Genomic DNA, 25,966 nt, shown 5'->3' with positions numbered 1-25,966 from the left:
ATTCACGACCCACAAACACGACTGTGGACGGATGACTGGTTCCGTACAAATAACCGGACCGGACCCAAGACCCCAAAAGCATACGGATTCCCCCTAGAAGCAGAGGGAGAAATCCTAAAGGTTATAGAAAGTTTATTAGAGCAGGGCGTCCGAAGATCGGTAGCCTCAACTAATAATGCCCCGATTTGGCCAGTAAGGAAGCCCGACGGATCATGGCGCTTGACCATAGATTATCAGGAACTCAATAAAGTCACCCCCGTAGCAGCCCCCACCGTTGCAACAAATCCCGAGACCATGCTCAAACAGGGACTCCATGCCCGATATTTCACGGTTTTGGACGTAAGTAATGGATTCTGGTCCATTCCATTGGCAAAGGCGTGCCAGTATAAATTTGCCTTCAATTTCCGAGCGCAGCAATACACGTGGACATGCCTGCCACAAGGCTTCCACAACTCCCCCTCCATTTTCCACCGACAGCTGGCAAATGGACTAGCGAAATTTTCTCGCCCCAAATGTCTGGTACAGTATGTAGACGATCTACTACTGCAGACAGACACAAAGGAAGAGCACATTGAGCTTCTGTCCGAACTCCTGGAATTACTACATTCCATTGGCTGTAAAGTCAAGCCCAAAAAGGCCCAGATACTGGAAGAAAAGGTGGTATATTTGGGTACTATCATCACACACGGCAAACGCGAGATCGAGCACAAAAGAATTGACTCGATCGCCAAATTGCCCCTTCCCCAAAACGTTTCAGCCCTCCGGTCGTTTTTAGGACTGGTTGGCTACTGCCGAAACCATATTGACGGTTTCGCCAGCAAGGCAGTGCCCCTCTCAGATCTCTTAAAGAAAGGAGCTCCCTGGGAGTGGCTTCCGCAGCATACGGATGCTGTGGAATCATTAAAACAGGCGCTCATAGCCGCCCCCGCACTACAAGTTCCAGACCCACTTTCCCCTTACGCAATAGAGGTAGCGACCACAGACCGCACCCTTGCAGCCGTGCTCCTGCAGGAACGGCATGACCAGCTAAGGGTCTTATGCCTCCCGAATTCTAGATGCTGTGGAGCAGGGATTCTCAGCCTGTGAGAAGCACCTGCTCGCAGTTTTCTGGGCAGTCCAGTACTTTTCATACATTACCGGACTGAACCACACCACCATTTTGACCGAGCACACCCCCACCCAAGTTTTACTAGACGGACGACTTAAATACGGTACCGTCAGCCAAATCCACGCTGCTAGGTGGACCCTTCTCAAGGACGGGACATCACAGTCAAACGGACCAAAACACACACATACTTAGCGGACAATCTACAGTACCCCGGAACCCCCCACGAGTGTGAAATCACCTCGCCCCACCATAATACAGGCCCCTTTATCGCGAAAACACCCCCCAGAAAACAAGCCACTCCATCTCAAAGTCCCCCTCACCCGGACACGTGTGATCCCATTAGGATTTATGTGGATGGATCTTCCACAGTCCTGGATGGGCAACGCATAACAGGTTGTGGGATTTATGTGGAGGACGCGCAGGGACGCGCCCTCGAGGAAATCGCATTAAAATTACCCGGACACTTAGGCGCGCAGGCAGCAGAGCTTGCGGCCATCACTTACATTATAGAGCACCCCGATTCCTTCCCCAGCCCAGCAGACATATATTCAGACAGTCTATACATTTGCAACAGCCTCACTGAATTTCTGCCCCTCTGGGAATCAAGCCCCATTCCCCTCAGCCCCATTACTCCGCCATATTCTGAAAAAAGCCAAGGACAGGACTTTTGGCATTATAAAAGTCCGCAGCCACAATCGTTCCTCCCCCCCTGGAAATGTATAAGCCTACGCACTGGCTAAGGCAGGATCCAGGCATGGGTATTTTTGGAAGCCCCCCGAAAGCGCCCCAGTGAGTGCAGTTCAGGTCACGCAGACTAGGATCGAAGATCTAGTAGAGGCCCAGAAGCAGGATAGCGCTCTCACTGAGATCGTGAAAGGGAAGTTTCCAGCCTCATACGAGAGGTACAGAAATACGATAACCACACATGACGGTGTGGTGTTGAAAGACACCCTTTATGTAGTTCCGAAGCAAGATCGGAACCAATTAATCTGTTTATTCCATGACGGTCATGGACACCAGGGAATCGATCCCACCGCAGCCCACCTCAAACAGCTTTGTTGGTGGCCAAATCTCAAAGAGGATGTATCCCATTACATTGAGAATTGCCTCATCTGCACACAGAACAACCCAGATAGAAATGCCAAAAAGGCACAACTCAGCCACACCCGACCAGGTTAACGGCCCCTGGACTAACCTCCAGATCGATTTTATAGGTCCATTGCCCCCTTGCAGGAATGGCTATAAATATGTTCTGGTGGTCATAGACACTTTCACAAAGTGGGTGGAAACATTTCCAGCCCGCACCAACACCGCGAAAACCACAGCCAAAATCCTAACCCACCACATCTTTACAAGATGGGGACTCCCCCGCAGTATTGAATCGGACCAAGGTTCTCACTTCACGGGAAGGGTCATGCAGAACGTCCTCACGATATTTGGCATAACCCAAAAATTCCACCCACAGTCGAGTGGTATAGTGGAGCGCATGAATCGGACCCTAAAAACCACCCTCCGAAAAATGGTCCAGCAAAACAACACCACTTGGGATTCTGTCCTCCCCTTTGCGCTGATGTTTTTGCGTAACACTGTTTCCACCTCCACAGGTTACACCCCGCACACCCTCATGACCGGACGCCTCATGAAAGGGACAGAGTACTTGTTGGGTTTAGACCTGACCAGCCCTGAAGTTACGGCCCTCACCCACGAGAAAGCCGTTGAACAATTACTTGTAAATGTAAAAACGGCTCAGTTAGCAGCCGCTGTTAAACTGGGCATTAAAAGAAAACAGAGCAAGGCCTGTTTTGATAAGGCAGTACATGCAACGGAGTATAATATAGGACAAGTGATGTTGTCTGTGTATAACCCCAGCACATTTCTGTCTCCGAAATACTCGGGTCCGTACTCCATTACGGACAAAGTAAGCCCATCGGTATATAAAATCAAATACCAAAATGGTAAGACTGCGTGGTTTCACATAAACCAGCTAAAGGCTTATGGAGCACAGTCAAACCACGCCCACCACGTCATGCTTGACGCAGCAGACCAAACCCCGCCCACAGCCAACATGACCACACCAACCCCCACCACGTCCAGCCCAGACACGGACTCGCCCCCGACTCCACCCTCAAAATTTACACTCCGCCCCGGAACGCCCACAGACTGCAGCAGCAGAGACAGCGACTGTGACTCTGACGACAGCCATAGCACGCCTCCCTACTATTCTGGACCCACACCCAGCGACTCAGAGTTCGACTCCAGTGATCCCTTCCTCATCACTTTCTTAAACAAACCACACCACCGACCACCAAACCACACGGACAACCCCGACTTTGTCCCCACACAGCTTGACGAACGCCATTGGCACCGCGACAACTCCTACAGACTCATCCGCAACGACCAAAGCAACCCCAACTCATACCACGCAGCCCTCTCAACATTAATTCACTCCAGAATTTGGCACCCAGGAGAAGGGGACGACCTCGAGTCAGACCCAATCCGCCAACCCCTTTGCGACCCTGTTCGCAACAGAGAACTGAGGTGTCCACATGATGATTTAAAGGAGACACTTGGGGAAAAGTGTTGTCCTTCCTGATGGAACCTGCAGGATGTTTTATGTTGTTTGTATGTTTGTTTAAGTGTTGTTCGTCCGACAGGAGAATTTTTCTCACCGTCACACACCCATTCACCTGAAACCTTTTAGCTCTTTCCAACACCCCCACCGCGGCCAGACGCTTGTTCAGCGGTACCAACTTGTCCACAGATACCCGGTCAACAGACCAGACGCTTGTTCAGTGGAACTAGCTTGTCTGCAGACACTTCAGCTGGTACTGGTTCAAGTGCCAGATGCCCTATCTGATTTGATGGTAGAATCACAACAGCAACCCCACCATGATGACTACATTTTTGCCCGTTCTTGTCGGTTGCTCAGGCAGTGGAGAAACGGCGTGAGACCCGCCCTGCCTGGGAACCTCCTGCTGGTCAAAAACGCTCGGGTAGGGGACATACGGTATTGGTAGCCGTCCTACCCGGGGACTCCATCCAAATCTTACCCGACACGGCCCATACGCACCTCATTCGACCTTTTCCTTTCAAAACAGTTTATTTATTTAGACGACCCTTGGGTTGCTGCCTCATGCTATTTACACCCAGGAACATTTGGATGATAAACTTAGCACTGGTCCACCATTAAGAAGTGTGCCGTGTCCTAACATTTGTTTTGAAAAAAAAAAAATGGGGGAGTCACATATAGTGACCAATTATAAGGGTTTAATTGGCCCCAAGAAGGACAGACAACACTAACATACCGGATATTATACCAAGGTAGTTACAGATACGATGCTTGTTTTACAGAACTCCAGAAGCTCCAGGACCGGAGGAAAACAGAACACGAGGAAAGAAAAAGAAAGAGGACAGCCATGAGGACTTCTTTCATCGTGATCAAAATTTTCATGAAGAACATTTGGTTGCGCGGGAACGCGGACCCCATTACTCCAAACCCCCCTGCCGTTAATGTTTCACTGCCCCGCAGTACCGAGGGCCCAGTCACCAGCCATGCTGCATTATCCTGGTGTGCCAAGTTCATAACTTGGTACTCCCTGTCGTACGTAATTGAAGCACTATTAGCATTGGCCATACTCTGCTGTGCAGTGCAGACTATGCGCCTCCGCAAATGGAGAAGGAGAGCGTACCGCGCTCGAACCCCAGTATATCGGATCCGATCCCCTATATTCGGGTATGACCAGACCCCAGACCCCCGCGACCTATGAAACCAGAATAAAACATGCACTTGCGTTTTTCTGTAAATAAAAGATATACAAAACGTGTCATGAACAAAAAAAAAAAAAATGTATGATCCTGAGCTTGACTGCCAAGCCAGGAAAGAGTATATGGAATATTATGATTGTTGTTGTATGTTTTAGAGAGATAGGAAGATGCAATGCTTGATGAGAGTATTTAGGTAAAATTAGAGGTTCCAAGTTTTTATTTTTAGATGCATGCCCCTGCCTGACATAGCGCCCTCAAGAATAGTTTAGGTAAATTTTTGTGCATAGCTAGGGTCAGTGTAGTGGTCATGTAGGAGGCCCCCCCCCCCCCCCCCCCCGCGGTCAGGGAATAGAAAGGATCACAAGGAGGATCTGTCGCCACCTAAAATGGCCGATTCCCTATTAATTTGGCCAAAACCCGATATAAAATGGCTAACCGAAAAGGCTGATGGGAAAAGCAGCCAACAGGACACAAACGGACAGCTGCAGACAGAATAGTGTATTCGGCTCTGGGGAAGACGGCCCAGATCGATACCTACGACTATTAGCAGCACATCAACACAGACATCTGCGGTTAAATCGGCTATCCCCGGGAACAATTGCAACATGGCACCTGCAGTGGCCGCAACAAAGACAGGTGAACGGCCACTCCCCGATCGAGGAATCGCCCCATTATTGGAGCATATTGAACCCAGTGATTGGGAACAAGTCCAATCACTTGGGACTCAGGGTCAAGGGCCGCCCCGAGAGGCGGGAAGCCCCTGGGCCCTATAAATTGAGGGGCCAAGTTCAGATCTCGCGCTCTCTCCCTTCTTCTCCTGCTCGCAACCTTCGCAAGAACATCGACCAGAAACAGGAAGTCTGACTCCAGCGATCGCTACCCGATAAGAGATTCCTAGCCATCGACCCGTATCAGCCTTTTGAATCCCGCAGGCCAGATCAAATTCAATAAACCATTTGTTTCCCTGACCTGGTGGGCCATCCCCAAAAGTTAAGTATTGGCCAGTAGTGGTAGGTTTTGATATAGATAGTAGGATTATTGTGTAAGTATTGATTGCTGTACATAATAAATGTCCGTTGGTTTCGATCTTACTAAGCGGTGTGCTGACTTATTAATCATAATTCGAGCTTGAACCACGTGGCGGTATCAGAAAGATACCTGGCGACTCGTGAGCAAAGGTGGCATTATCAGAGCTAATAAAACTAAGGCTAAAAAGAGCAACACAGCTACAGCAGACCAAGTAAGTTCCAGGTCAAACCACGCTACGAGATAGACGCTCCTAGTTGCTACCCTGTAAACAGCTCAACCCAGCAGCCTAAGAACCGAGCAACGGCCATTGTTCCTCTGACTGAGTGGGTACCCGAAGCTAAGTATAGGCTTTAGTAATAGTGGTAGTTTAGTTTGTAGAGTTTATGCATGAGTAGATTTGACTGTGTGTAAATAAATGAGCATTGCTTTTGAACTTACTAACTGGTGTATCGAGTCATTGATCAGTATTCGGTTCTGAACCTTGTGGCGGCGTCGAAAGATACCTGGCGACTCTTGAGCAAACGTAATTAAACAGAGCCAAATTAAGAGCCAACCAAAGAGAGCAACAATAAGACCATAATATATGGGAACAGAATTAAGCCATTCGGCCCATCACGTCTGCTCCGCCATTCGATCATGGCTAATATGTTTCTCATCCCCATTCTCCTGCCTTCTTCCCATAACCCCTGATCCCCTTATTAAATCAAGAATCTATCTATCTCTGTCTTAAAGACACTCAGTGACTTGACCTGCACAGCCTTCTGCAGCAATGGGTTCCACAGATTCACCACCCACTGACTGAAGGAATTCCCCCTCATCTCAGTTTTAAACGTCCCTTCAGTCTGAGACTGTGCCTCAGGTTCTAGTCTCTCCTACTAGCGGAACCGATTCACATCCAATCAATCTAGTCCTCTCAATTTCAGTGAGATCCTCCCTCATCCTTCTGAACTTCATAGAGTACAGACCCAGAGCCCTCAACCACTCCTCATGCGACAAGCCCTTCATTCCCGGGATAAATCGGGGAGGGGTGGAGCTTTGGGTGTCTCTTTATGTGGATGTCCTACTATGGACACAGTACCCTCTGTGGAAGAGATATTGAAACTGCTCAAGAGTTTGGCTCCTTCGCTTGGTACAAGCTGAACTTGGACAGCAGCACAGTGGTTAGCACTGCTGCCTCACAATGGCAGGGACCCGGGTTCAATTCCTGTCTTGGGTGACTGTCTACGTGGAGTTTGCACTTTTCCCCCGTGTCTGCAAGAGTTTCCTCTGTGTGCTCCGGGTTTCCTCTCACAGTCCAAAGAAGTGCACGTTAGGTGGATTAGCTAAATTGCCCTTTAGTGTCTAAAGGTGTGCAGGGTAGATAGGGTTATGGGGATAGGGTGGGGAGTGGGCATAGGTATGATGCTCTTTCAGAGGGTTGGTGTAGAATTGATGGGCCAAATGGCCTGTTTCTGCATTGTAGCAATTCCATAGGGTGAATGCTTTCCAGTCAACCCTCCAGGGAGGAGAGCCCAATTGGGGACGCTAAGTCTTGCCAAGACTAGCTTGCGTTATCTGGGGGTCCACGTGGCCTACAATTGGGCCTCACTTTATCAATTAAAATACATTAGTCTGGTGTCAAGTCAGACTTTCCCTGTCCTTGGCGGACAGGGTTCAGACTATTATAATAAATGTACTCCCAAAATTTGTATTTATTTTTCATTGTCTCCCGATTTTTCTCCCCAAGCATTTTTTGTCAAGGTCAATAAATTAATGCCCTTCTTTATTTGGGAAGGTAAGACTCCAATGATTCATGGGGCTTTGCTCCCAAGAGATAGGCAGTCTGAGGGCTTGGTTCTACCTAATTTATTGTTTTACTATTGGGTAGCCAGTATTCAGAAGATATCTGATGATGCCACTTTCCAAAACGGTTCTGCTGACATGTCTTCATTCTTCCTTAATCGTGGTTTCCCACCCAGTATGGTCCACAGGGCTCTGAACCATGGCCGACCCATCTCCTGCCCTCACCCCGCTCCTCCCTCCCAGAACCAGGATAAGGGTCCCCCTTGTCCTCACTTTTCACGCACCAGCCTCCGCTTTCAAAGAATCATCCTCCACCAGTTCCGCCAACTCCAGCAGGACTCCACCACCAAACACATCTTTCCCTCACTCCTCATCATCATTTTGCAGGGACCGTTCACTCCTGGATACCCTGGTCCACTCATCCATCACCTCACCCTCTTCCCACGGCACTTTCCCATGCAATCGTAGAAGGTGTAACACCTGCTCCTTTACCTCCTCTCTGCTCACCATCTCAAGCCCTTTTCAAGTGAGGCAGTGTTTCACGTGCACCTCCTTCAATCTGGTCTATTGCATTCACTGCTCCCAGTGGGTCTACTCTCCATTGGAGAGACTAAACGCAAACTGGGTGACAGTTTTGCAGACCACCTCTGGTCCATCCTCAAGCAGGACGCAGACCTTCCCGTCGCTTGCCATTTCAATTCACTGTCCTGTTCTCACGTCCACATGTCCGTCTTTGGCCTGCTACAATGTTTCAGTGAAGCTCAGCGCAAACTGGAGGAACAGCATCTCATCTTCCGATTAGGCACATTACAGCCTTCTGGACGTGAACTCCCTCCTCCACCTTCACCCCATTTTTATTTCTATCAATGTATTTTTATTTCGATCAATTTATTTTAATTTATATTTATTTTCATTTCTTCCATTGATCTGTTTTTTCCTCATCATTATTTCCCCCTTCCCTTCCAACCACTCCACTTGGGCCCACTGTTGAGTTGCCCTATAAAACACTGCTCAACTTTGTTCTGTCATTCACACATTTTAATCTCTTTATGTGCCACTATCAGCACCCTTCTTAGCCTTAATCACCGCCATTTACATTCCTTTTGTCTTCTGTCCTCGACAACTTTTTCTATCTCCATCTATCACTGGCCCCTTATCCAACCCCACCGCTCCATGCCTCCCCACAACAGTATAAATCTGACCCCATTTCCAGTTCTCTCTAGCTTTGACAAAGAGTCATCCAGACTCGAAACATTAGCTCCCTTTCCTCTCCACAGATGCTGTCAGACCTGCTGAGATTGTCCAGCATTTTCTGTTTTTGTTTCAGAAGATATTGCTGTAGCTCAGTGATCCTGCTTACATAGGGAGACAAACAGATGCAAGCTCCTGCACGGTTTCTAGCCTGGTGCAACTGTAACTACATTATTGCCTTTCTTTCCAGTAAAATTTTCTGTGAACCAGTGGTGGTGTCCACCCTGAGAATCTGAAAGCAGTTCAGGCAGCATTTTAAGCTCTGTCCCCAGTTTTCGGGAGCTCCCATCTGCAATAACCACCCTTGTCTGCTAGCGGGTTTGGACTCAATGTTTAAGTCATGGGAGGGGAAGGATTTGGAGATTTGTTTATGGAGGAGAAGTTTGCCAGTTTTAAGGAGCTGACAGAGAAATTCCAACTGCCTGGTTCCAGTCTTTTCAGATTTTGTTTTGCGCAAGGCAGTTCCCTCTTTTCCCTTGGCACCAACCTCTTCTTCCCTGTCTTTGGTCGGGGGACTTTTTGGGGCATATATGGCCATATCATCTCAGCGGAGTCAGCTCCGTTGAGTGACGAGAGGGTGAATGGGAGGGCGAGTTAGGTCCCATTCTGGATGATGAGGTACGGAGTGAGGCTCTTCACAGGGTCAACTCCATGTCCTCATGTGCTTGCCTAAGTCTCAACAGGGCGCACTTTAAAGCGAGCACGAGTGGATTTTTATCTGGGGTAGAGGACAAGTGCGAGCGTTGCTCTCGGGACCAGCTAATTGCACTTATATATTCTGGTCTTGTCTCAAGTTGGTAAGCTTTTAGGCCTCTTTCTTAAACACCGAGTCGGAAATGCCAATGTTGATTTGGATCCATGCCCGCTGGTGGCCATTTTTGAGGTATCAGACTAGCCCGGGGTGAAGGCAGATATCCTCGCCTTCGCCTTGTTGATAGCCCGGAGACGAGGTCTGCTTAGGTGGAGGTCTCCTACTCCGCCCAGTGCCTCAGCACTGGGTGGCCTTTCTGATATTTGGAGAAGGTTAAGTACACCATGAGAGGGTCAGTAGACGGGTTCTACCCAAGATGGCAGCCATTCAATTCCTTTAAGGAGCTAGTTACTGTCAGCTGTTAGGGGGTTTAGTTTAGTTTTTTGCAGTTAAGTTTTTAAAATTAAATTTTAGGGTACCCAATTATTTTTTTTCCAATTAAGCGGCAATTTGGCGTGGCCAATCCACCTAACCTACACATCTTTGGGATGTGAGGGTGAAACCCACGCAGACACGGGGAGAATATGCAAACTTCACACGGACAGTGACCCAGGGCCGGGATTCGAACCCGGGTCCTCAGCGCCGTAGGCTGCAGTGCTAACCACTGTGCCACGTGCATTTTGGGGTTAAGTTAATATGTGCTTTTGCTGGTTTGTCTCGTTCTTTTATTGTGCAACTTGGTTGTGCTTATGACTTGGTTTTAAATAAACATATTTTTTAAAAAAGAAATGAAACATAGGAAACAGGAAGTACTCTACAGTTCGTTGAGTTTGAAATTATCCTGGGAGTGTTAGAACTGCAGATCTCCTGATGTCAACAGCTTACGCTCTTGTACATCCTCCTTCAATGCCCCTGACTCCCAAGAGTTGAAAGGTCAACAACCTGAAGCGTTAACTCTTGTTTTTCTACCCACAGATGTTGCCTGACCTGAGAATTTCCAGCAATTTCTGTTTTGATTCCAAGTGTTGGTGACTAACTAGTTACCCCCCCCCCTCCCCCCTCTCCATTCTCCAGTCCTCCCCATTAAAAGCAGAGGCACTGTTTATTCTGGTCATGCAAAAAGAAGTTCTCACCTGTGATAGATGATAGACAGCTTTGGAATGTTCCCCTGCTGTGATCTGATTCAACAAGTCATCAACCATTTTCTTTGTAGAGTTTCCACAGTCTTTAACAAACTCTTGCAAGCTGCAGAGAAACATGCATTAAAAAAAAATACACTGCCAAGTTTTGGGCTCTTGCGTTTTCAAAATATTTCTTGCAAAATCAAACAAAAAAGTTACAACTATAGAGCAAAATGTTTGTTGCTATTAGTTGATTTTGGACCTTAGTGATGACAAATTAACATTACAAAATCTAACAGGCAATTGTAAAAATAGATTTTCCACATAATCTGTTTTGGAGCAGGGGAAAATGAATTAATCATTACCATCACATTTATATTCAAATATTTCCAGTTGAAGATTATGAGCTCTGCTTGTATAATGGTCTGCTGCCATCTGGTGACCATTTTCTATACCTCTACACGGTCAGGTGATTTCGGTCTGAACTGCAGGTAGCAGTTTGGCAGCAATCCTGCCCAATCAAAATATTGGTTTTATTTCATCCTGTTCTATTAGCATTTAAAAGTCCTTTGAAAAATGCATCTTCCCGAGCTGGGAAAAGTCACTTTAAAAAAGAACCCAGTATTGCACAAATGAAGTTAAAGTTGCTCCCGTCAAATAATTTAGCAGCCATTTCTTTTCATAATGACTTTGTGCTGCACATGAAATTAGTTAAGATAACATGCCAACCATTACGATGGTTCTCCACCGCTCAAGATTACAATGCAGACATCTAATGATTGGCAGCACGGTACCATTATATACTTGCACACAAATTCAAACAAAAGCTTTTAAAAATCAAAACCACTTGTATATAATGACTGCTCTCCATTCAATAAGAAGAGCAAAGGCTTTCTCTGGAGTACAAATTAATAAATACGTTTACCTTAAGGCACACTGCACCCCAGTCTCTTCTCCATACGTGGAATACAAGAGCTCCGTCTCCTCTGGGGTAAGGTTGGGGAAGATGGTATTGTTTTCTATGGACTGTGCTGTGTACACACAGTTCAGGTAAGTAACTGTAATGGGTAAAGAAAGACTTCTAAATGCTTTTATATCCAACCTAATTTTTATTTTAAACAAGAGAAAAATGGCTTTTGGGTCTGACACGTCAAGTCATACCCAATTTACATAATACTCTGATTCAGTTTCTTCCAGGTTCAAAAAAATAGTCCAAAGTATTTTTCCAATCAAACCTCTTAAAAAATATTATGCAGCAAACACAGATAATTTCCAACCGTCCCCAAAAAAATTTTTGTAGCTTTTCCTCTCAATTCTCAATGTTCTCCCCTCTTGTCCTCAAGAGGATGATTTGGTGTTTAATAGAAATCACTGGTGGGATAAGAAAGGAATGAAGAATGAAGTGAATAGTGTATATTCACAATATAGTATGGTCTATTGTGAAAGATACAAAGACACAAATTTGCACATGAACATTTTGTTAAATTGCAACAACGTGCTCAGTGTTTCAACACAATACTGAAGGTTACTGAAAAATAATGAAAATTGACACTGGATGCAATATTTCCAGACCGACTGGATATGAAGACTGATGCTGTATGTATTGAAACAGGGCTTGAACTGTGAAAGTCAAATTGAAACAGGTTTCCGAAACGCGCAAGCAACATTCGGGTCCTACTCAAAAACAAAGTTTGGGCTGGAGAAATAGAGCAAACCTTACCCGATAAAGCTTTGTTTCTTCTATCATCTTTAAATCCCATAGTATTGATACCTGGTTGGAGTTTAGTTGTCAGGGAACTCAGATCGACTTGGTGAACCTCCTCCTCTGCAATGCCAACACAGAAGTCTAAATATATATTCAAATCTGATACAAGACTGCAAGAAATAAATCTGTCACATCTATTTTAGAGTTTCGCCTTGACAAAATATATTTACCGTAAATAACATGGGTCCACATAAACTCTACGTTGATTTCCACTAAGACTACCTGAAGTAGCATTTTTACTGTGCTGGCAAATCCGTGATCTCTACCTCCTAGAAGGACAAGGGCAATAGATGCATGGGAACACTACCACCTGTAAGTTTCCCTCGAAGCCGCACATCATTCTGACGCGGAACTACATCACCGTTCCTTCACTGGCACTGGGTCAAAGTCCTGGAACTCCCTCCCAAACAGCATTGTGGGTGTACCTGCAGCACATGGACTGCAGCGGTTCAGGGCAGCTCGCCGCCACCTTCTCAAGGGAAATCTGGGATGGGCGATAAATGTTGGCCCTGCCAGCATCAGTCACATCCCATGAACAACGAATAAATAAAAAAAACTTCCGTTAATAACACTATTCACAATAACTTCAAGTATGATTCACAATATGCTATGTGACATTATTTAAGAAAGATTTATGTTTGGAGCTTTTTTTTGCAACAAACAAGAACTCCAACATTTCATTTTAAAGCTACTTAAAGTGCAACATCTCACGTGAGCTTTAAAAAAAATGTAGTGACGAATTCTTGGGCATTTCTTTTTGCTGGAGATCAGAAGGTATCAACCTTCACACTTTCCCTTCAGGTGCCCAAATTTAAACATCTCACTCTCGTAACTTGACAAATTAATAAGTCATGCAAAGTGCACAATCTAGCTTACTAACTTGTAGAATTTCTAGTTTTGACATATCTGCGTATATACATCCTCTCTGATCCTCAGCTCCACTGCTTCCCAGGTACTTCCAAACCCTGACTCTGCTGCTCCTCTCCCGACCACTCTGGGTCTTTTGAACCCAAACTCCATTGCTCTACCCACTTGCAAGCTTGTTGAACCCTGCAGCTCCACCAAGTGGCCACCAGCAACGCTGCAGCCCAATCTCTGTGGATAGAGTGGTCAATTCCCCAAGCCTGCTCCTGGCCTCCTTAAAGACAGAGATTGTGCAGGCTCTCAGCTTGGAGGCGGTGGTCGGAAAAAAATTCAGCGGGCAGAATTCCATTATTCCAAAGTTGGAATTTCGCCAATTGGCAGTAATGTCTCACGTCTGGAGTTTAACGGAGCACCAAATCTTACTGGATGCAACAATCTTCTATCTTTAACATGCCCTGCACGAAAGTATAGTGTGTAATGAAACATTATCAAATTTAATGAGGAGACCATCCCTTTATTGCTTGATACAGTTAGTATCAAGTCTATTGCTGTCCAGTTTTGAGCATGTACAGATTAAGTGTCCGTAGTTCTCTGCAACAGAGAATTGCAGTTTTAGAGCACTCCAGGTACAGAGGTTCCTCATCTCAGTTCTAAATGGTTGATTCCTTATCCTGAAACAATGACCCCTAGTTCTAGACCCTCTAGCCAGGGAAGATAGTCTCTCAACATAGAACCGCTACAGTATAGAAGGAAGCCTTTTGGCCCGGGTCTGCACCAACCCTCCAAAAGAGTGTCCTATCCTGCCCCACTCCACTGCCCATTCCTGTAACCCCACTTCACCTACACATCTTTTGATACTATGGGGCAATTTAGCTTCTATTCTGTCAAAACATTTTTAAGTTACAACACAATTACCTATCATCTTTCTAAACTCCAGAGAACATAGGCCCATTCTACTTAATGTCTCCTCATAAGTTAGCCTTTTTTATGCCAGGAATCAAATCTAGTGAACCTTTGTTGCATTCCCTCCAAGCCAAGCGTATCCTTCCTGAGGAAAGGAGACCAAAACTGTACACAATACTCCAGATACGGTCTCACCAAAGCCCTATCCTTACTCTAATGCACCATGACTAATGTACCAGTTACTTTCTTAATTACTTGCTGTACCTACATCTGGGGCTGGATTCTCTAAGCCTCCGCGCCGAAATCACGTTCGGCGGAGAATGGCCGTCAAGCTGGAAATTCGGACCGGCACCGCTCCCGCGGTTCTCTGGTCCCCGGAGAGTCGGTCGAGAATCACACGCGCGCAAACTACGCGGCGCGGGTAGGGGGCCATTGACAGAGCCCCCCCCCCCCCCCGCGGTTCTCCACGCGCATGGTTCTAACCGCTTACTGGTGGTCGGGAACGTCGGGTGGCGTTGTGGACTCACTCCGCGACCACCCTGGTGGGTGGGGGAGGGGGGGGGGGGGGGGGGGGTCGGCGGGGGATCGTTCACCGGGGAGGGCCTCATGGACGCCTTGGGGAGCGATCGGGCGCCATGGATCCGCAAGCGCGCGTGATCTCGAGGGTGGGGGCTACATTTTTGGTGCTGCTCTGCGGTCCGAGTCCGTCCTGTCGTACGGGGCGGCCTCAGCCGTGCGCATTCGTGGACACCGACCCGAAGTGCGGGGCCCCGTATCTGCAGCCACAGCATTCCACTGACACGGCATTCCACTGACACGCCTTGCTGTCATGAAAATGGCCCATTTATTATTACTCAATTCACAATGATATAGTATCCCCATTCCCATGAAATTCCTGTACAATGATCAATACTTCATATTTGTTGCACAATCAAACCAGGTTAACAGATCGATGAAATTCTATTATATTCACTGCTGAAAATTACATGAAGATAGGGATTGAAATCGTTCTGTGCCAATAACACCAACAATCAGAATTAGCTAGCCTGTTTTACATTGTGTCCACTTGATGTCAGTGGGGAGAAAAGGCTTCCTATAATGATACGAGTCTCAGTCAGAATGGATAGTTGGGTTATTCATCTGTCAACTACACTTGGAGAACGTACGAACGTACGACCAAAAGTGACAAGGATTGATTTTACATACACAATTTATATTATGTAACTACCCTCCACTCACTCGTTTTGTTGGAAATAATACTATTCTTAGGAAAGTCTGTTTTTTGCTGTATGATTCATGAATTAGGAGGAAGATGTAGTTTGTGAATGAATGAAAACCATAAGCTCCACATCACCTCAAGCTCATTGATTGATGTGGATGAGGAAACCAAATATAACATTTCCAAGTTTGCTGATGACACAAAACTGGGCGGCAGTTAGCACTGCTGCTTCACAGCACACCAGGGTCCTGCGATCGATTCTGACCTTGGGTGACTATGTGGCGTTTATTCTCCACGTGTCTGCATGGGTTTCCTCTGGGTTCTGTGGTTTCCTCCCAGAGTCCAAAGATGTATAGGTTAGGTGGGGTTACGGGGATAGGGCAGCGGAGTGTGCCTCGGTGCGGTGCTCTTTCAGAGGGTCTATGCAGACTCGATGGACTGAATGGCGTCCTTCTTCACTGTAGGGATTCTATGAATTCTATGGGTGGAATTGTGAGTTGTGAGTAGGATGTAAGGAGGTTTCATGGTGATGGCAAATGCAATATGACGTGGGAGAAGAGTATTATTTAAATTATCATTTATTGGGACGTGTGGATGTACAACGGGATCTGGATTTCCTTGTACACCAGTCAATGAAGGTGGAAAAGCAGGTACAGCAAGCAATTAGGAACGCAACTGGTATGTTGGCCTTTATTGCAAGAGGATTTGAGTTCAGAAATAGGGATGTCTTACAGGGCCTGGGTGAGACCACACCTGGAGTATTGCGTGCAATTTTGGTCTCCCTACCAATGAAAAGGATATAGTTCCCATAGAGGGAGTGAAGTGGATATTCACTAGGCTGATACAGTTTTCCCTGGTTGGGGAATGTAGAATCAGGGGACACAATCTCAGGAGATGGGATGGACCATTTAGGACTGCCAAGAGGAAAGATTTCTTCGCTCAAAGTGTAGTGAATCTGTGCAATTCTCGACCAGAGATCTGTGGAGGCCAAGTTACTTAATGTATTCAAGAAAGAGATGGAGACAATTTTATTGGCATCAAGGGATATGGGGAGAAAACAGGAATGTGGCATTGAGTTAGAGGATCAGCCATCATCTTAGAATCACAGAATGTCTACACGGCAGAAGGAGGTCATTCGGCCCACCGAATCTGCACCAACGCTCCAAAAGAGCACCTAAACCTAGGCCCACTTGCCAGCCCTATCCTTCTAATCCACCTAACGTTTGGACACTAAGGGGCAATTTAGCATGACTAATCCACCTAACTTGCACATCTTTGGACTGTGGATGAAACCGGAACACCCGAAGGAAACCCACAGAGGCACGGGGTGAATATTCAAACTCCACAAAGACAGTCACCCGGAATCGAACATGGGTTCCTGGCTCTGAGTGCTAATCACTCTGCCACTGTGCCGTCCTGAATGGCAGAGCAGGCTCGAAAGGCCGAATGGTCTATTCCTCATCCTACTTTCTCTGATTCAGTAATGCCAATATTTACACAGAAAATACTGGACAATCACAGTAGGTCATGCAGCATTTGTGGAGAGAGAGGGGAGCTAACGTTTCGAGTCTGGATGACTCTTTGTTAAAGCTAGAGAGAAGAGGAAATACGGTCAGATTTATACTGTTGTGGGGTTGGATAGGGGGCCAGCGATAGGTGCTGTACATCCACAGATGCTGTATGACCTGCTGTGACTGTCCAGTATTTTCTGTGTAAATGTTGGCATTACTGAATCAGAGAAACTAGGATGAGGCATAGGCCATTCGGCCTTTTGAGTCTGCTCTGCCAATCAGGATGGCACAGTGGTAGATAGGTGGAGATTGACAAAGATGTTGTGGACAGAAAGCCAAAAGTAATGTAAATAGGGGTGATTAAGGCTAAGGGCAGCACAGTGGTTAGTACTGTTGCTTCACAGCGCCAGCACTCGGGTTTGACTCCCGGCTTGGGTCACTGTCTGTGCGGAGTCTGCATGTTCTTCCAGTGTCTGCGTGGGGTTCCTCCAGGTGCTCTGGTTTCCTCCCACAAGTCCTGAAAGAGTGTTTGTTAGGTGAACTGGACATTCTGAATTCTCCCTCAATCTACCCGAATAGGCGACAGAGTGTGGCGACTAGGGGATTTTCACAGTAACTTCATTGTAGTGTTAATGTAAGCCTACTTGTGACACCAATAAAGATTATTATTATTAGAAGAGTGCTGGTAGTGGTACATAAAGAGATTAGAATGTGTAAATGGCAGAAAAAAGGTGAGTAAAGGGCAACTAGGAATAGATGGCTCAAGTCGGATGGGGGAAACAATGTGAGGGAAAAACAGATCAATGGAAATAAATAGATAGAAATAAGAATGGGGTGAAAGTGGAGTAGAGAGTTCACAATCTGTAGTTGTTGAACTCAATGTTAAGTCTGGAAGGCTGTAACGTGCCTAATTGGAAGAGGAGGTGCTACTCCTCCAGTATGCGCTGGGATATTTAGTCAATATTCAGTTTGAAAAGGAAATCAGGCATGTTGTGGAAGCATTTGTCAACGTGCAACCTTATATTCTGAGATAGTGCACAGATCCTGCTCGGACCAACTTTCACCCTTGGAATATTTTTAAAAAGAATCCAACATTAAAGCCAACTTGCCTTCCGTTTCTGGGTCAGACTGGTTTACAACAGCAAAGAGCAGAGGACCTTCACCTTCCTTTCTGAGGTAGCCAATCTGCAACAAAATATAGTTAAAATGTGTGCTGGATCAAATATACAGTTTCTAGTTGCAGTATGAATAAGTAGTAACTCTGACGAAAAAATACCCATCCATTATAGAATCATTTTTTTGCTTAGAAGTTACTCTAAAATTAGGGTGTCCAAGTCCTTTAATATAGTTACTCCATCTAAAATCAATTGGTTTTATACATGCCATGGATAGGTCAAGCAATGTTTTTTAAAAAATGAACAGCCTTGTCTATTCAAAAACATGATGTTTGAAGACACTGCAATGATACGCATCTAGATAACTCTAGTATCTTGTGTATTTCTATGCCAAGAGCCATTGGTAATTCACACCTACAATACAAGCAACTAACAGCTGTGCTACGTCCACCGATGGCAATTTCAAATAACACCAAATAAAGGTTTATCATGGTAAATTAAGGATAGGTGATCTTCACTGGTCAGCGCGATAGCTATTAGAGGGCAGAAAAATAAATTCACCAAAAGAACAAAGCAAGAGTCTAGAAATATTTTCTTTTAGAGGTTTCACAAGAATGGAATACTTAATAGTAAGAGAAGCATAATTCATTGCAGTTTTTAGAAGGAAAGTGATTGGACAGAGAAACTTAGGGAAAGGGCAGGGGAATGGGACCAAGGTTAGCTGTTTTAAGAATTTGCACAGGAGTTACAGGGCAAATGGTTTCTTTCCGCAATGTATAGTTTTACAACATAAACGGCTCAAGTCAAAGGCCATAAAAATGCAATGGTCAGAATAGAACTTATTGCTGCACATTTCCAGTTAACTCACAGACGAGCTAATATTAAATACAGGCACGTTAAATTCTTTATTTAGCGGTCACACTGATATACCTTGCTGTTGGCAGCATTTCTGCTAATTCTATCACGAGCTTCATCTGCCGCATGTTCCACGAGGGCTAGGACATGTTCCTCAGCTGTACTGTCTGTCGAGCTGCACGCGTTGCCTTCTGGCTCATACAAGTAACTGGAAAGAGAACAAATTATTTGCGTAAAGCTGGATGGCAGGAAGTGAGCACTGTAGTAAATTGGATGCACCCATGTTATGCAATTCTGAGAAAATTGAATACACATCTCCAATCTAGCCTATAATGGCAGAACCAAGATAACTTTGTTACAGGATCTCAAAATGTGAACTCAATTGCATAAAGCACAGCGGTCAGGTGGCGTACGCAGTCGATGACAAGTTAACTTATTATAGTCAGCACTAATAAATTATTCTTATTGGTTTCAGTATTCTGGATTCACAGAAGGAACATGAATTAGGCCAGGATCCTGGTCCAGTATGTTCCTGTCAACGTCACATAAGGATAATGAACACTGGGACAAGGTGACCAGAACCACATCACTACATCTTAGCAAGCAATCAATGCTGCTATCAGGGCCAGGCTACTGAAAGACACATCAGACAGAGGTATTGCAAAACCGCAGGCCATGAATAACCTCAAATCATTACCTTACTGGGTATACTAGATATCCTTATGCAACTGAATAGTCAGATTCTAAAACAAAATGTCTTCCAATAGAAGCAAGCTGCTCTGAGAAAAGGCCACTGCAGTAGGATAATATTAAGGTGAAATTTAAATACAATCAATTAAAAATTTCTGGAACTGAAAGCTAGTTGCAGTAATGGCGACCACAAAACTATCATTGATTGTTGTAACCCACCTGGTTCACTTTAGGGAAGAAAATCAGCTGTGCATACCTGGTCTGGCCTACATGTAGCTCCAGATCCACAGCAATACAGTTGACTAACTGCTCCCAAGGACAATTAGAGATGAGCAACATGAATAAAAAAAGAACCAGCATATTTCAAAAAGGTCTCTCCTCTAAAATATATCACCTTATTTTCAACTTTCAAGGGCTGCTTTGGAAAAGGAGCGGCAATTTCAAATCAAAATCAATTTACCTGATGACTTCTTTAATTTGCTTCTTGGATTTCTTGGTTGTTGTTTCGACAGGTACTACAGTAACTTCTGCAACAGTTTCCTCTTGCGTTAGATCTTCATCACCTAACAGTGCTGCCTGCTGAGAAAAATCGATCTCCTGCATGAATGTCATGCTGCGCTTCAAAGCTAACAGACGCTCCTGTAAGCAAAGAACACAGAGGGCACGCTTTTTACTTCTCCCCAAGTGCTGGGGTGAACTGCATGCACATGCACAGCATTTAGTAATCGCTGGTCATTGATGTGTACAGTGTTTAATGACTGACACTCTGTGAATGAGAGTGATTACAGATGAGCATTGCTGGTGCTCAATGGAGAAGAACACCAGTGGTGACATATGGCATATGGATCACAGACTATGGCACGTCTTGGCAAAGACTCTACCAGCCATCAACACCATAATGCAAGGTCGCGAAGGGGTAATGGAGGAAATAAAACACAATCAGGGTAATGCTGAACATAGTTTAGAAAATGTTACTCTCCACAAAACAAAAACAGACACAAAACACATCGTAGCATGATAATCCATGCAACCACAATGAAAGCGTTAAATATTAACTTACTTCAATTATGCATCACGATACAGTGCATATCTAGTGTACCTGGTTTACAGTCCTTTTTACGTTATGCATTCCTAGCAATACAAACTAGGTGGAATAATTGAGTGATGTACACATTGGATTAATTATGCTAGTGATGATTCAACACAAATATCATTCTCGTTTGACTTAGTTTAAGAATGCAGCACCGTAATGGCAGCAAGAGACCAATTTCTGTGTTCCAAGATTGTGTCAACATCAGAACAGACATATGGTTTATAATTTCCCTCCCTCTTCACCATAGCATGTCCCTCAGCACTAGTTACATGCTATTTCCCCAAAATGATGATTTAATCACAGCAGTGATGGCCCCATACTGGCAGGCAGCAGAATGAAAATCTAGATTTGCTGGTGTTTTCAGTAAAATACTGTGCTGACCCATCACTAGTCACATTATACATCAGACACCCAGGTCACAAAAAATCATCTTACTTTACTCATCATTTTAAATCCTGTGTGAAGTAGCTTCTTTGCGGCTTTGTAGTACACCGTTTCAGGTCGGTTGTAAGTCATTGCATTATCGCACATTAGCTTGAAATCACCCTGCCGAGAAAAGCAACAAAACAAAAATTACTTAAAATGTTTTACTATTTCTTTGTTCAATTTTCTGCAGTGGATAGAACGAACTGGCATGAGATTTTTTTAAAAAGGGAATGCACTAATAAGAGTTGGTCTTGCATACCAATTATAACCCGATACACAGGTCGTTTCAGCCTTGCTGTGCTAGGCCTATTTTACTACTTTTCCTCCTCCCATCACGTTATTGGCACTAAATAGCCAAATATGATTTAAAGATTGTTAATTTAAAATAGCTCTCAGTTCATTTTAACATATTCTGGAACAGAGACTTCCGTGTGCGGCTATGCAGAGCTAGGTCGCATATTCGGTAGCTCCCGCTTGGAACGGACTTTTGGGCTCTTTTACAGGGCCCCCACGGCATTTGTATGACATTTCCTGGTGTGGCAGGAAGACTGCAACATTCCCCTGGCAGTGTCGCCCAGGAATTTTATGTCTTTTGGCTACCAGACCCGGCAGAAACAGTAAAAGATTTGGCTGTAACTGCAGGATAAACAGAGCCTCTTCCAGCATGCAGGCGGGGGTAGGGCAAGCTTAAAGCTGCAAACTGACCTGAGGGCCTTTATCAAAGTTGAATTCTAACAGCAGAGGGAACAACTGTGAAAAGATCTCACCAAGGCCACTGAAGAAGCGGGGACGAGGCTTCCGGTGGCGGCCATGGAGGAGTAGGTCGCGCATTCAGCAGCTCCCGTCTGGAACGGACACTTAGACCTTTTTCAGGAGTTTCCACAGACATTTTGGGGTAGATTGGTGAAGCGAACACTGCCAAAAGGATTCCCTCTCGAGACTTCCAGTTGCGGCTATGCGGAGCTAAGTCGCACATTCGGCGGCTCCTGCAAAAACGGACTTTTGGGCTCTTTTCTGGCCCCCAAGGGCACTTTTTCGACGTTTCCCGGTATGGGAAGGAGTTAATAATAGCTCTCCGTCAGTATATGGCTTTAACTAGGAGCGGGGTGACAAAAAACGTGGTGGTGGACCAGAAGAAGGGAGGGAAGAAGGACAAAATGGCGGCGGGCGGAGACCAGGCAGCATGGAGGCAGTGGGCAGAGGAGCAACAAGAGGGTATCCAGCGCTGCCTCAGAGAGATTAAAACGGACCTGCTAGAGCCGATGAAGGCTTCTATTGATAAGCTGCTGGAGACACAGACGGCCCAGGGGGTGGCGATCCGAGAGGCACAACAAAAGATCTCTGACAATGAGGACGAGATCTTAGTCCTGGCGGTAAAGGTGCTCCACAAGGAATGGCAGGAGCGGTTTGAGGAGATGGAGAATCGGTCGAGGCGGAAGAATCTGCGGATTCTGGGTCTCCCGGAGGGGCTGGAGGGGCCGGACGTGGGGGCCTATGTGGTCACCATGTTAAACTCGCTGATGGGAGCGGGGTCCTTCCAGGAGCCCCTGGAGCTGGAAGGGGCCCTTAAGAGTGTTGGCGAGGAGGCCCAAGGCTAACGTGCCTCCGCGGGTGGTGCTGGTGCGGTTCCATCGGTTCGTCGATCGGGAGTGTGTGCTCAGGTGGGCCAAGAAGGAGAGGAGCAGCAGGTGGGAGAACGCGGAGGTTCGGATATATCAGGACTGGAGTGCGGAGGTGGCGAAGAGGAGGGCCGGGTACAATTGAGCGAAGGCGGTGCTGCACAGGAAGGGGGTGAAGTTTGGCATGTTGCAGCCGGCGCGATTGTGGGTTACCTACAAGGACCGGCACCATTATTTTGCGTCTCCGGAGGAGGCGTGGGCCTTCATTCAGGCCGAGAAGCTGGACACAGACTGAGGGCCGGGATGGGCGATTGGGGACTGTGGTGGATATGTTATGCCTATTTTTGGTTCGAGGGGGGAGCCTCTGCATTGTTTTGGGTTTCTTTTTCTCTGTGTTTTTCTCTTTCGGGTTGGGGAGGGTGGATGGGGCAGGTTGAGCACTGTTTTGGTTGGTGGCGGGGCCTGGTAGGTGGAGAGTGCGGGATTTTTTTCCCACGCCGAAGACTGGGGGGGGGGGGGGGGGGGGGGGGGGGGGGGGGGGGGGAAAGAGGACCGGGGCGGGGAAGCGAGGATTGTTTCCCGCGCTTAGAACAGAGGGGGAGGGCCTGTGAATGGGGAGCGGGAGAGGAGGGTGTGCCACACAATGGGAGGAGTCGAAGGGGAGGCGGGAGTGGCCGGGGTCAGCAGGAGTCAGCTGACTCGCGGAAGTGAAATGGGGGAAGTAAACCAGCTAGGATGGGTCCTAGCTGGGGGAATCGAGTTGCTGCTGCTAAGATCAAGGAGGAGCTGGAGCGAGTGGGGTGGGTCGAGACGGGGGTATGCCGCTGTGGGGAACTGGCCGGGTGTGGGGTGCGGGCGCGTGGCTGACCGAGGAGGGGTCATGGCTGGTCGGCGGGGGAGGGGGGTGGGGGGTGGGTAGCCCCCTGATCCGGTTGATAACCTGGAATGTAAGGGGACTGAATGGGCCGGTTAAGCGGGCCCGCGTGTTCGCGCACCTGAAGGGGCTCAAGGCGGATGTAGTTATGCTCCAGGAGACACACCTGAAGGTGGCAGACCAGGTAAGACTGAGGAAAGGGTGGGTAGGTCAGGTGTTTCACTCGGGGCTAGATGCCAAAAATCGAGGGGTGGCGATCTTGGTAGGAAAGGTGTTATTCGAGGCGTCGAGCATTGTGGCAGATAATGGCGGTAGGTACATAATGGTAAGTGGTAAGTTGCAGGGAGAGAGGGTGGTACTGGTCAATGTGTATGCTCCGAACTGGGACTATGCGGGTTTTATGCGGCGTATGTTGGGTCGGATCCCAGACTTGGAAGTGGGGGGCCTGATAATGGGGGGAGACTTTAACACGGTGTTGGATCCTGCACTGGATCGCTCCAGGCCTAGGACGGGTAGGAAGCCGGCGGCGGCTAGAGTGTTGAGGGGATTCATGGACCAAATGGGAGGGGTGGACCCTTGGAGATTTGCAAGGCCTGGGGCTAGGGAATTTTCATTCTTCTCACATGTCCATAAGGCTTATTCTCGAGTCGACTTTTTCATTTTGAGTAGGGCGCTGATAGCGAGAGTAGAGGATACCGAGTATTCGGCAATAGCCATTTCGGACCACGCCCCGCATTGGGTGGACTTGGAGATGGGGGAGGAGAGGGACCAGCGCCCGCTGTGGCGCTTGGAGGTGGGGCTGTTGGCGGACGAGGATGTGAGCGAGCGGGTCCGAGGAAGTATAGAGAGGTACTTGGAGACCAACGACAACGGGGAGGTCCGAGTGGGGATGGTATGGGAGGCACTGAAGGCGGTGGTGAGGGGAGAGCAGATCTCCATCAGGGCCCACAAGGAGCGGAGGGAGCGGGGGGAGAGGGAGAGGCTGGTGGGGGAGATGGTGAGGGTAGACAGGAGGTATGCGGAAGAACCTGAGGAAGGATTGTTGAGGAAGAGGCACAGCCTCCAGGCCGAATTCGACCAGGAAGGCGGAGGTGCAGTGGAGGAAGGCCCAGGGTGCGGTCTACAAGTATGGGGAAAAGGCAAGCCAGATGCTGGCGCATCAGCTTCGGAGGCGGGACGCAGCTAGGGAGATCGGGGGAGTTAAGGACAGGGGAGGGAGCGTGGTGCGGAGTGGGGTTGGCACCAATGGGGTCTTCAGGGACTTCTACGAGGAATTGTACCGATCCGAGCCCCCACGGGAGGAGGGAGGGATGGGCCGTTTCCTGGACCAATTGAGGTTTCCAAAGGTGGAAGAGGGACTGGTGGCGGGACTGGGGGCCCCGATTGGGCTGGAGGAGCTGATCAAAGGGATAGGAAGCATGCAGGCGGGGAAGGCACAGGGGCCAGACGGTTTCCCGGTCGAGTTCTATACAAAATATATGGACCTGTTGGGCCCGCTGTTAGTTAGGACATTCAATGAGGCAAGGGGGGGGGGGGGGGGGGGGGGGGGTGGGGCTTTACCCCCGACGATGTCCCGGGCATTGATCTCCTTGATCCTGAAACGGTACAAGGATCCCCTGCAATGTGGGTCTTACGATTTCCTTGCTAAATGTAGATGCCAAGGTGCTGGCGAAGGTCTTAGCCACGAGGATTGAGGATTGTGTGCCACAGATCATCCATGAAGACCAGACGGGGTTTGTGAAGGGGAGACAGTTGAACGCGAATGTGCGGAGGCTTTTGAACGTTATCATGATGCCGGCGAGGGAGGGGGAGGCGGAGATAGTGGTGGCGATGGACGCTGAAAAACCTTCGATAGGGTAGAGTGGGGGTACCTGTGGGAGGTGCTGAAGAGGTTCAGGTTTGGGGAGGGGTTTGTCAGGTGGGTTAGGCTGTTGTATGAGGTCCCGATGGCGAGTGTGGCCACAAATAGGAGGAGGTCCGAGTACTTTCAGTTGCACCGAGGGACGAGACAGGGGTGTCCCCTGTCCCCCTGCTCTTCGCACTGGCGATTGAACCCCTGGCTATGGCACTGAGAGAGTCGAGGAACTGGAGGGGGTTAGTGCGGGGTGCGGAGGAGCATAGGGTGTCGCTTTATGCGGACGACCTGCTGACCCGGTGGGAGGAATGCCAGAGGTAATGAGGATCCTTAGGGAATTCGGGGACTTTTCGGGGTACAAGCTCAATATGGGGAAGAGCGAGCCGTACGTAGTTCAGCTAGGGGACCAGGAGAGGGGGATTGGCGAGCT

The 25,966-nt window shown here is 47.4% G+C and overlaps 1 protein-coding gene across 7 annotated transcripts in view; it reads right to left on the bottom strand.

Annotated features, from left to right (window-relative positions):
* brd9 (bromodomain containing 9) overlaps positions 1 to 25,966 on the bottom strand; it is a 109,308-nt gene that overhangs the window by 46,749 nt on the left and 36,593 nt on the right. For 5 of the 7 annotated variants that reach the window (XM_072509855.1, XM_072509850.1, XM_072509849.1 and 2 more), the window contains exons 6-12: positions 21,198 to 21,308; positions 20,130 to 20,308; positions 19,055 to 19,187; positions 18,119 to 18,194; positions 12,468 to 12,572; positions 11,673 to 11,805; positions 10,760 to 10,871 (exon numbers count right to left, since the gene is read on the bottom strand). In XM_072509855.1, the coding sequence (XP_072365956.1) occupies positions 10,760 to 10,871; positions 11,673 to 11,805; positions 12,468 to 12,572; positions 18,119 to 18,194; positions 19,055 to 19,187; positions 20,130 to 20,308; positions 21,198 to 21,308 (849 nt within the window). The remainder of the gene's footprint in view (positions 1 to 10,759; positions 10,872 to 11,672; positions 11,806 to 12,467; positions 12,573 to 18,118; positions 18,195 to 19,054; positions 19,188 to 20,129; positions 20,309 to 21,197; positions 21,309 to 25,966) is intronic. The other 2 variants (XM_072509851.1, XM_072509852.1) reach the window with 2 other exon arrangements.

This window comes from Scyliorhinus torazame, chromosome 6 (assembly GCF_047496885.1).
Source record: "Scyliorhinus torazame isolate Kashiwa2021f chromosome 6, sScyTor2.1, whole genome shotgun sequence".
Taxonomy (NCBI): domain Eukaryota; kingdom Metazoa; phylum Chordata; class Chondrichthyes; order Carcharhiniformes; family Scyliorhinidae; genus Scyliorhinus; species Scyliorhinus torazame.
Note: the sequence above shows the minus strand (reverse complement) of the source record. Positions and strands in the feature narration are given on the sequence as shown.